The sequence below is a fragment of the Orycteropus afer genome, unplaced genomic scaffold, assembly GCF_000298275.1.
Source record: "Orycteropus afer afer isolate SDZICR_OR568_19922 unplaced genomic scaffold, OryAfe1.0 scaffold00462, whole genome shotgun sequence".
NCBI lineage: Eukaryota > Metazoa > Chordata > Mammalia > Tubulidentata > Orycteropodidae > Orycteropus > Orycteropus afer.
In genome coordinates, this window is record NW_006922049.1 from 80,126 (window position 1) to 92,406 (window position 12,281).

Consider the following 12,281-nt stretch of genomic DNA (forward strand, 5'->3'; position numbering starts at 1 on the left):
CTTTCTTCAGTGGAGCAACTAGTGGGTTAGAACTGCCGACCTTTTGGTTAACAGATGAGTGCATAACCACTACCCCACCAGTTGGCCAATTTCTGTGGTGTGAATTCCCACTATGGCAGATTTTAGGTGTCAGCAGTGGTGCAGATAGTTTTGTGTTCAGATACAAACCGAAAAGCTGGAGGTTCAAATCCACCCGGATGCACCTCAAAGGAAAGCCTTGGTGATTTGCTTCTGAGAAATCAGCCACAGAAAACCTTGTGGAGCACAGGTCGACTGATACACACGGGGTCTCCATGAGTTGGAGTCTACTCCGTGGCCAGGTTTAGGCTACCAAGTTGAGGTCCCTGGACTCAAGTCGGGAAGAGATGCACACAGTAGGCCCTCCTGAGCTGGTACCAGTGGGCTCCAGCACATGACTGGTTCACATGATTTTACGAATAAGAAAATAGCTGAGTCCAAAGGAGGTGGGTGCCTTGCTGTGGGTCACACCACTAATAAGCTGTACCGCCACAGCAAAAACCCAGGATCACCCCCTGCTGTGCCTCAGGATTTGTGAATGTATTATGAAGAGAGGACCATAACTGATAGCTTCAGTTCCTCTGGCAAGCCCATCTGACTCCCCATCCTGGGTAGGTTATGCCTTACAGGTTCCCATAGGCCATTCCATGTTGAGTTTAAACCTTGGTTGATTTGTTTGTGTCCCCTCCTGGTCTAAGATCTCACTGACATTTGGGAAATATTCATCTTTCTGTCTTCACTTTGCACACTGCCTGGCACATAGTAGATGCTCAAGAAGTGTTTATTGAGAGAATGAATAAACAGTGATAATTGTTGTTGTGTTAGGTGCTGTCGAGTCGACTCTGACTCATACGACCCCATGTACAACCAAACAAACACTGCCCGGTCCTGTGCCAGCCTCGCAAGCCTTGCTATCTATGCCTGAGCCCATCATTGCAGCTGCGTGGTCAGTCCATCTCATTGAGCGCCTTCCCCTTTTTCGCTGACCCTCCACTTTACCAAGCATGCTATCCTTTTCCAGACAATGCTCCTTTCTGACAACATGACCAAAGTAAGTGAGACAAAATCTGGCCATTCTTGATTCCAAGGAGCATTCCAGCTGCACTTCTTCCAGAACAGGTTTGTTTGTTCTGGCAGTCCATGGTACTTTCAGTATTCTTTGCCAACACCACAACTCAAAAGCATCAGCTCCTCTTGGGTCTTCCTTATTCACTGTCCAGCTTTCACATGCATATGAAACAATTGAAAACGCCGTGGCTTGAGTTAGATGCACCTTAGTCTTCAAAGAGACATCTTTGCTCTTCAGCACTCCAAAGAGGTCTTTTGCAAACTGATTTGCCTAGTGTAATACGTCGTCTGATTTCTTGACTGCTGCTTCCATTGGTGTTGATTGTGGATCCAAGTACTGTGAAATCTTTGGCAACTTCAATCTTTTTTCATTTATTGACCTATATGCCAAGCACTGTTCTGAGTGGTTTACATGCATTAATATGTTGTATCAGAATACCTTCACTGTAATCACTACCATGTTTTAGATGAGAAAGTAGAGGCTTAGCCATTTGGCCATGGGCACACAGTGAATGGATTCAAACCCAACAATCTGCCTTGAGAGCCTGCACGCTGGACCATTCCGCTATCACTCAGTTAACTGAGTGTCATCAGCGTCCACCACTCAGCAGCAGGTACTTCTCAAAGGTCTCCCTCCATTCCTTATGCGCAACACAAACATTTCCTGGGGAAGATCTTGTCTCACCAACACACAACACACAACCCTTAACAGAGATGGGCCTTAATTAGTTAGAATGATTGGAGAAATGGGGCGTTTAGGTGATTAAGTTTTCTCATTATCTCAAAGTTAAACAGCAACCTTTATTTTAATTAAAAAATCTTTGTTGACAGTGCACTCTAGTCCCATTTTCTTGCTTTAATTTAAAAAAAAAAATTAATCTTTGTTTGATTTCTCAGTCTGAAAAATAGCACCATGATTCTCAATCAGAGAATATGTAAAAAAAAAAAAAGTGTACTAACTCTAGGATGTGTTATGTGATTTTTTTTCTTTAAATAGAAAAAAAAAAATGTCCTCCTTCCCTACTGGTTCTCTTATCATCTGCCATCTCATCAAATAAGATGGGAAAAAAAAAAATCCATTTGTATATTTCTATGTTCTCTTGAATTCTGGTTAGTTAAGGTTTAGTACAGTAAGTGACTTGTATACTAACCTACAATATGAACTTTATTTTAAAAATGTAATTTAATGTAATAACTCACATTTTTAAAAAAGGCTATAATGAATGCATCTTCAGAAAGCCCAGAAGGAAAAAAGTCATTCACCCTCCACACTGCATTAATGGACAGCAACTAGATGCAAATTGGTTGTAATGCTTTTTTTTTTTTTTTTTTTAGCGTTAATGGTTCATTTATTTCCTTCCTTTATTATTTTCTTAGAGAGAATGAGGTAATAAATTATTTATCAGGCTAATGTCTCCAATTTTGGATGGTGCATTGATATCACATTGAGAAGCACATTTACTTTTTTGCATAATATGCACTAGAAGATGTTGATATGTATTTACAGTTTCTTTGTAATTTGCATTTGTCCCAAATCCTTTTCCTCTTCTCCTTGTCACTCCCCACCAACATCAACAATTTTTCAATACATTTTGAAACAATGAGAATTATATGTAAATATGGCAAGTGTATTGTGAGTTGCCATCGAGTCAGCTCTGACCCACAGCAAGGCTGTGTGTGCAGAGTGGACCTGCTGTGTATGGTTTCTGAGGTCGTGACCTTTCAGAAGCAGGTCACCAGGCCTGTCTTCCAAAGCTTGAACCACCAGCCTGTCAGCTAATAGTTGTGCACTGAACTGTTTGTGCCACCCAGGTGGCCAGATAATGAGTTCTGTAAGACTGTCAGCAAGCTCTCAAAGATGAGATCTGATTGACACTTACGGCAGTCATGTGAGGCTATTGGAGGTGCATGAATTGCCTGAAGTCACATAGCCCAAGTGCAAGGGCCAGAATTGGAGGAAGTCAGTTTTCTGACTTTGACTGGAGTACATGCTCTCCATAGTTTAGGGAGCACTTAAGGGCATGGTTGGGTTCTTGTCAACCAACATGGGGTTGAATCCTGGTTCTATGACTTTTAGCGAGGTTTCTCATCTAGAAGAGGAAGATAATACTGCAGAGTAGATCAGAGGGTCTAGCAGAATGCCTGGCATGTAGAAATAGTCAGTACATACGGCGGCAGTGGTGGTGGTGTTATTGTTGTTAGAGTTCCTCCCTCTTCCAGTTTTTTACCCACCTGAAGCCTTGCATTGCCTCCTGTCCAACTGCACTCTAGTCTTTCTGTATCCCTAATCTGACACCTCTGTTTGGACCTTGAAAAATCATTGTGCCTTTGTCCTTCTGCCCTGGGTCCCTCCACCTCTCATGATCTTGAAGGGGAAGTCACAAAACTGTGTATCTTATCTGCCCTCTCAGAGCTTCTAAGCAATCCTTTTATTCATTTCTTGCTGACCTCAGTTTTCGTGCCCTCCTATAACTATTCTAAACTCTTCCTCCAACCCAAAGTCCCTCCTGCTACCTCATCTGTATCCATCACTTTCAGTAGTTAGGTCATGTACTCTAATTTACTTTAAAAGTATTGAGGCCCATCCTATACCCCTAATGCTTTCAGAGACCCTGTCTCTTTATCTGACTTCTTATGTTCTGGAGACCTTAGAAATGTTTCTTTCTGTTCCCTTGGAATATTGTTCCAACAATTTTTGCTTGTCTCAATTACATCCTTGGTTTCCCTACTTCTCCAGGCTCATCCACTAGCTCTCCTGACCATGCCATGGTCTTCTGTCTCTATATCTTTGCACAAATTTCTAGGAATTAACATTACTCATCCTTTAAGACTCTGCTCTAACACCATTTCCAATGTTGTGGGTCACCCTTCCTATAAATTCCTATAACTTTTTGTGGACCCATTTGCCTAAACAAAGTGGTTGTGACCTTTCCAACAAAAGGCATCATGTCTTAGTATTTCCAGCACCTGCCACAGTGCCCGGCCCTTAATAGTCACACAGTAACTGTAGTAGATAGACAAGTCCTACTGATAAGCATGGCTTTCCTATAATTTAAGAATAATCTTTTGACCCAGCTATTGCACTCTGTCTGTCCTTCCTTTACAAGCATTCTACTGCCTCACCACACATCCACTTGCATTTTAACATCTGATACTACTGTTAACCACCACCTGTCTGACACTTGGTCATACTGTAGTGGCTTGTATTGCTATGATGTTGGGAGCTATATCACTGGTATTTCAGATACCAGCAGGATCATTCACAGTGGGCAGTTTTCAGTGGAGCTTCTGGATTAAGACAGATTAGGAAGAAAGGCTTGGGACTCCACTTCCAAATATTAGCTAATGAAAACTCTAAGGATCATATCAGAGCACTTTTCAATATAGTGCTGGAAGGTGAGCCCCCTAGGTTGGAAGGTACCACAAAGTAGCCACAATGGTGGAGTTAAACATACTAACAACCTTAGAGATGGCATAGGACCAGACATTTTTTTTTTCCTGTTAGACATAAGGTCACTATGAGTCAGAGCTGACTCAGCAGGAGTAACAACAAAAACCACTACTGAATCTGCCCAAACTCTTCTCTTGACACTACTCTTTTCAGTGTGAACCACATCCTCTTTCTTGAGGTCCTAGCCTGGCTTTGTGATACAGTTCAAAGTTAGCTCTCTGGATGCCTCACAAACTCTACCTTCTTCTCTGCTATGTGGGCGTTCCTCAAGGTTTGGTTCATTTTCCTTCTCCATGTGGTCCTGCATGAACATTCTCACTCTTGGTTTTATGCATATAACATTCAAAGTTTAGTCTGACTAGAGTCCCAATTACTCCACCATGACTGAGTTCTAAATTCTCATTCCTCCTGCTTCCAAGATGGTAAGTACCTGTCACTTGTACCTCCACTGTATCACCCGAGACAGACATTATTCACTGATCATGCCACTCTGACTAAAGACAAGCTCCTGCTCAGAATCCTTCTCATTATTTGACTCTATCCCCCGGCACAGTGCTCTGTCTGGAAGGAGCTTTCATTCTTCATTTACTCTAGGTACCTGCTTCCAACCTATCAGAATTTATGGACAGTGTAACACTTAATAGTTATCCTTGTGGTAGAACACTTTCACTCATTTCCCAGTGAGACATCAAACTCACTTTGCTTAAAACCAACTTAGTATCTTCTCCTATATTTAGCCTAATTTCCTTCTGCTCACTATCCTTGTTGTTGTTGTTATGTGCCATCGAGTCGTCCCCGACTCATAGCGACCCCTCCTTGGGTTTCCGAGGCAGTATCACTACGGAAGTAGGATTGCCCAACCTTCCTGCCGAGGAGTGGCTGGTGGGTTTGAACCGCCAGCCATCTGGTTAGCAGGCAAGTGTCTTAGCCACTATGCTACCAGAGTTCTATTTCTTCATATATGTCTCTTATTCATCCCTTCCTTTTTATTCATGGGGCCACCATTCTGCTTCTGACACTATTATCTTTGTAGGCTATAATCTCTCAACTTGTCTTCCCGTTGCCAGGCTCTCCCTACTCTAGGCCACCTTGCCTCCAGATCAGTCTTCCTAGGGTACAGCCTTGGAACCCTTCAATGACTTTCTGTTACCCCTTAACTAAAACTTCTAATTTAATACAGCAAATAAATCGTCTTTGATTTTAGAGTCAGAAAGATTTAGATTCAAATTCTGGCTATTCCACTATTTACAGCTATGTGATTTACAGCCATTGCATTTACAGCTATGTGATTTTGAACCCAAGCACACGGCCATGCACATAGTAGTTACTTGGTGAATTCTATTGTGGTTTTATAGAAACCAGATTGGGGACCAGTCTGTGGCATAGTTGTAATGCATGGTATGTTTCTAAGATAATTCCTTTGTCTTAACAGTTACAGGCTCCTTGGGGAAAAAAAAAAAAATGAAACAGCTGTGTGAGGGGAGCTGTTCCTTTGTTTCTATTTGTTCTAAGCCTTCCCCCTCTACCACCCAAAGTACTATTCTACCTATGGCTGTTAGAAATGAATTCATAATGTTTATAGCTTGTATGTTTTGTTTGAAAAATCTGAATAACAAATCCACTCATGCTTCTTAGCAGAAATATTTTCCTTTCATTAGTTTTTTTAATTTGGTAATGAATAATATGTTGTTTCCCCTACTAGGACTTTAGTCCTGAAGTTTGTATTTTATTTTACATGTTTTCAACTTGCTGTTTTTAGGTTCCCAGCGATCTTACGTTAAATTAAGTATTTGTCAGCCAGAAACAATAGCTTAACAATTGCCAAATTATAACCATACCTTTCCTCTGCCACATGAAATCCTATAAACAGCCTGTGATCATATTGCTTCTAGAATTTACGATTGTTTTCTTCCAAAAGGAAGCTAAATTTAGCCCAGTAATTCTACATGCTCCCAAGGAAACAATGTCTGCTGTGATTTCTAGAATAAAAGAATCTGAACCACAATTCCTTTACTTGACTAACTGAGAAAGTGTAAATATCAACATAGTCATTAACCACAGATACCAAACCTCATTAAACAACCAGCAAATGGTTAAGACAGTAATGTGTTATATTTCTTGTTTCATTGCTGCATGAGTCTCACTTAGTTGCTATATGAGTCTCAGTTGCTGTATGAGTATCTTAATACATAACATTGTTTGCATCTCATAATGGTTCTCTAAAATTACTCGTTCATGGCTTGAGTTCTAAAATTAGACTATATGGAGTCATGTCCAACTGCACAATGCATCTTTATGTGAGCCCAGCTAGAGTTTTTTGTTGTCATCCTAAATTAAAAAAAAAAAAAATCCAGTTAAGAAGCTTGAGTTCCAATAGCTTAACTGGTATAGTTCTTGCTGTTTTTTCCATTTTGTTTCTGTTGACAACTAAAGTCCTCTCCTCAAATGTATTTTTGCAGATAACCTTCCCACAATGAAGGCCTCTGCTGTGCTTGCCCCTGGTGTCCTCGTGCTCCTGTTTGCCTTGGTGCAGAAGAGCGGTGGGGAGTGCAAAGAGGCACTCGCCAAGTCCGAGATGAATATGAACATGAAGTACCAGCTTCCCAACTTCACTGCAGACACACCCATCCAGAATGTCGTCTTACATGAGCATCACATTTTCCTCGGTGCCATTAACCACATTTATGTTCTCAATGACAAAGACCTTCAGAAGGTTGCTGAGTATAAGACTGGGCCTGTGTTGGAACACCCAGATTGTTTGCCGTGTCAAGACTGCAGCAGCAAAGCCAATTTGTCAGGTAGCGTTTGGAAAGATAACATCAACATGGCTTTACTTATTGACACGTACTATGATGACCAGCTCATTAGCTGTGGCAGCGTCAACAGGGGGACCTGTGAGCGGCACGTCCTGCCGCCTGGTAATCCTGCTGACATACATTCGAAGGTTCATTGCATGTACTCCCCACAGGCGGATGATGAGCCCAGCCAGTGTCCTGACTGTGTGGTGAGCGCCCTGGGAACCAAAGTCCTCCGCACTGTAAAGGACAGGTTCATCAACTTCTTTGTAGGTAACACCATCAATTCTTCTTACCTTCCAGGTCATTTATTGCATTCAATATCAGTGAGAAGGCTAAAGGAAACGCAAGATGGTTTTAAGTTTTTGACAGACCAGTCCTATATTGATGTTCTACCTGAGTTCCGAGATTCCTACCCCATTAAGTATGTCCATGCCTTCGAAAGCAACCACTTTATTTACTTTCTGACTGTCCAACGGGAAACTCTGGATTCTCAGACTTTTCACACAAGAATAGTAAGGTTCTGCTCTGTAGACTCTGGGTTGCATTCCTACATGGAGATGCCTCTGGAGTGTATTCTCACTGAAAAGAGAAGGAAGAGATCGACCAGGGAGGAGGTGTTTAACATTCTTCAGGCTGCGTACGTCAGTAAGCCTGGGGCCCATCTCGCTCAGCAAATAGGTGCCAGCCCAAATGATGACATTCTTTATGGGGTGTTTGCACAAAGCAAGCCAGATTCTGCTGAACCAATGAATCGATCCGCCGTCTGTGCGTTCCCGATCAAATACGTCAATGAATTCTTCAATAAGATCGTCAACAAAAACAATGTGAGATGTCTCCAGCATTTTTATGGACCCAACCATGAATACTGCTTTAATAGGGTAAGTCACACAGACTCCTCACTTACAAATTATGGAATATAGATCAGAATAAGCATCAGTCTAGAAAAGATTATCAAGGTCTTTTTCATGCCTGATAAAAGGTTTTCATCTAAAATATTTACAAATTCTATCTGAGAAAATTTAGAAACTGAACTTTGATTTAAAATTAAAATCATAGCTTGATAAAAGTTAATGTCATCACTAGAAGAAAAAATGAAATATTTTTACAATTTGAATGTGCAGGCTTACAACAGTTCACATTTTTTAAAGTTATTTCTCATGTAAGTGTTAGTAGTTCTAGCCAGATTAATACAAATATTAACACAACAGTAAATCCTATGAAACACCTTTTGAGATCCTAATGCAGTCTTTGTAACATTTAGAAGATGCTCGAGTTAATTTATGGGTTTTTAAGGCTTTTTCTTTATGAGATCCCATTCACTCACTTATACACAATGATTGATCTATATTCTTGGCATTAGTGAAAAAGACTTAACTAAGAATAATTTCTTCTGAAATGCTGATAAATAAAACCTTTTTTAATGAGCTAATATCCTCCTCAGAGACAGTGGTGGTTCAGTGGTAGAATCCTCACCTTCCACAAAGGCGACCCAAGTTCGATTTCTGGCCAGTACACGTCGGTGCAACCACCACCCTTCTGTCAGTAGAGTCTTGCATGTCGCTATGAGGCTAAACTGACTTCAGTATATCCTCCAGACTAAGATAGACTGGGAAGAAAGGCCTAGAGATCTACTTCCAAAATATCAGCCTGTGAAAACCCTGTGGATCCGAAGGGTCCGATCCCATTGTGCATGGGGTCAGCATGAGTCAGGGACCAACTCAATAACCCCTATCAACAACAATATGCTTCTCTAAATAACCTAGAAAAGTAGACAGGAAAGTTTTGCTCCCAAATCCTTCCTTTGGAGACTGAATTGCATCCCGGGTTTCCTTCTTGAATGGACATGTATCTGTCAGGTACTAGTTTGATACTTTCTACCTGGTTGGTATTTGATATTTATAAATGTAAATATTTTTGATTGATGATTATTTGTACTTACATAAAATTGTATTTTTACAGCGGTGTCAGGGAAATTCTTGGTTACTTTGATTTAGATACAGTATAGGCAGCCTCTGGGTTACAAACAAGATCCGTTCCTAACTGTGTCTAAGAATTTGTAGGTCAGTTGAAACAAGTGCATATGGTTCTTATTGTGGTTAAGACATTTGGCTGCTAACCAAAAGGTGGTGATTCAAATCCACAAACGACTCTGTGAAAGAAAGATGGTATGGTCTGCTTCTGTAAAGATATGCAGCCTTGGAAACCCAGTGGCGGTTACTGTGAGTCAGAATCGACTCAATGGCAGTGAGTTTGCTTTTTGTTTTGTTTTTAATGAAAGGGCTCGATGCTTTTTCAGTGATTTGAAAGTTGCATGTGTAGCAAGTGAAGGTAGTTGTGATGAATGTGATGCAAGTAGAGGTCAGTTCAGTCGTTTCAGAGTATAAACTTACATAACATTAAAGGGCAGGTGGGAGTTGTCTGTTAAGTCTGATGTCATAACCCAGGGACTGCCTGTAAAAGCCTTAGAATTAGCTATCTACTGGCTATACCCAGAGAATTTATACTGCTAATCACTGGATCATTTGGTACCAGAGAAACAGCACCAACTTTGGAGTTACGGTGGCCATAGGCTTCCCCAGTTTGGACCCAGATTTGAACATAGAGACCTGGCTCTGCCTCCTGGTGTCATGACCACACTGATCATAACTGGATGAACAACTAATACAGCTTATCTGAAAACCATTCGACTCTGGTGGAAAGCTATGCCCTGCTCACTGTAGCACTTTTCAATCTAAGCATTAAAGCTTGTAATTGCGAACAGGAAGGATCTTAAACATGTTCTTGATAAAAGAAAATATATAATTTGCAGAAGGAGCCAAGGGCATATGAATTTAGGAATTGAGTGTTTCACTTTGGCTGGGTTTAAATGTCTGGACTACTTTCCTGGATGGAAATTCTAGGTAACTGTTTTGTAAAGATAGAAAAATATTTCAGAGAAAGTGAATTCATCTTTTGGTAAATTAAAGAGATAACTGCCCCCCCTCCTCCCAAGGTCTATGAATATACATAATACAAATACACAGATATCCCAACTAAGACTGACTTCTCCCTGCTTGCATTTAATATATGTTGCAAACTCTAAAATGGTTTCTCTGTAAGTCTGGCTCTTTTCTTCACTAGAAAATACAAAAGAATGAAAGGAAACACAGGGACTTTTCAGAAACCTGGAGTTAGGAAATAAAAGTATAATATTAATAACATTACACAGAAAAGACTTTCCCTGCATCCAGTAAGTTGATCCAGAAACACAGTTGAAAAAGAGTCTTTTAGGAATTTCTCTAGGGTCTCTAGAGCATGTGACTTTGCTATTTAAATCTTGTTCTATTGAAAGTTAAAAAGACAGCTTTGTCTTACCAGGGTATATTGATTTCTTATCTAATTGTTTTATTTTGTAAATTTCAGCCACCAGTTGTAAAAATACTTACCAATTCTAGATATTCTCAAAACACATTTGCACTTTATTCTACCCCTTTGACTTTAATGTTCCAAAGGGAACAAAGAGACAGGATTATCCAATGAAATTTGGGTCAGTTTTATCACCCAGAGAAAAAATGCTCAAAATATACTAGCCACACCTGAAATCATTATCACTCCCATCGCAAAAATTCTTGTGGGAAACAAGATGGACCTTGCAACATAGTCTTCTTACAGGAAAAGCCAGTTTTTGCATTGTCCCAATTCCATAAAGGCAAATACCTTTAAACCACCTCTATTTATTTGTGTGTTTGTCTTCTATGGGTTATTAAAGATCAAAATTCTTGGGAGACTGAGACTGCACAGTCTCTGTTCTCATATACCCCATCCACAGAAAGACATCAGATTGTCCCAGTAACCAGCATATAATCATTTCCCAGCTTCCTCTTAAAATGAAGCCAACTTTGAGCCATTAGTCACACAAAAACAAAGTGATTTGCAAAATCTAACCAGTTTGGAAAGACTAAGCAGTGAGACAACTAACTCCATTTTGTCTTGGCAAGTTTACTTGGCAAGACATCAGGTGACCCTTCTAGAAATTGCTTGAAACTAAGTTTTTGTTGTGGCATAAAATTTAGTAAACAGACATACATTATAATTTTGTTATTGACATCTCTAATCGTTCAGATATGTATTGAGAGACTACTGTGTGCTCTGTGGACAAGGTTAAGAAAGCTGTGGCAGCAACTTCCCATTCAGACTTCTGCCCAGACCACAGTGTGTGAGCACAGCCACAGAAGGGGTTTTCTGACCCTCCTCAGACTCCCACTGCCCTCTGTTGCAGGATTAGATAGAGTACCTGGGAAGGACCTTTTAAATACTGGGGTCCACTAGGTATAGCAGGCCTGACTTGCTTTCTCTGCCTTGTAAAACCTGCTGGAAGCTCTTGGATAAACTAATATCATGACCCTTCCCAGGCTGCTTAAAACTCCAGGCAGAGAGGGCTCAACATCAGCCATTGTCCAGCAGCTGATGCTGCCCTTGTTCCTTTGTGCACACACAGACCCTGAGGGCCAAGTGTCTACCACCAAGCCTGCACGCGCTCCCGGAACTGTGGCGAGCGAGTCAGCCGCTCACCTTAGCCCTAGCCCCAGGTGACCAAGAGCAGCCACCTGGAGCCCATCTCCCTGAATAAACATGAGGAAGATTATTACTATTATGAAAATAGGAGAACTGATTTTTAAAGATTTGGGATAACCATATATATCCATGAGTTTAAAGAAACCCTCTTTCCTTGCTGATATTTGTAAAAATTATATACATTTAAAAAAAAAAAAAAATTCAATGCCGTCTAGTTGGATCTGACTCATAGCAACCCATCCTTGGGTTTCTGAAACAGTATCACTATGGAAGTAGATTGCCAAACCTTCCTTCTGAGGAGTGGCTGGTGGGTTTGATCTGACAGCCTTCTGGTTAGCAGTCAAATGCCTTAGGCACTACGCTACCAGACACACACACACACACACACACAC

At 40.8% G+C, this 12,281-nt stretch overlaps 1 protein-coding gene across 1 annotated transcript in view; it reads left to right on the forward strand.

Moving 5' to 3' along the window:
• The first annotated feature begins 7,010 nt into the window (after nucleotides 1–7,010).
• The window catches only part of MET (MET proto-oncogene, receptor tyrosine kinase), a 108,014-nt gene continuing 102,743 nt past the window's right edge, over nucleotides 7,011–12,281 (forward strand). Inside the window, exon 1 of the mRNA XM_007954499.2 lies at nucleotides 7,011–8,213. Within this exon, the coding sequence (XP_007952690.1) occupies nucleotides 7,011–8,213 (1,203 nt within the window). The remainder of the gene's footprint in view (nucleotides 8,214–12,281) is intronic.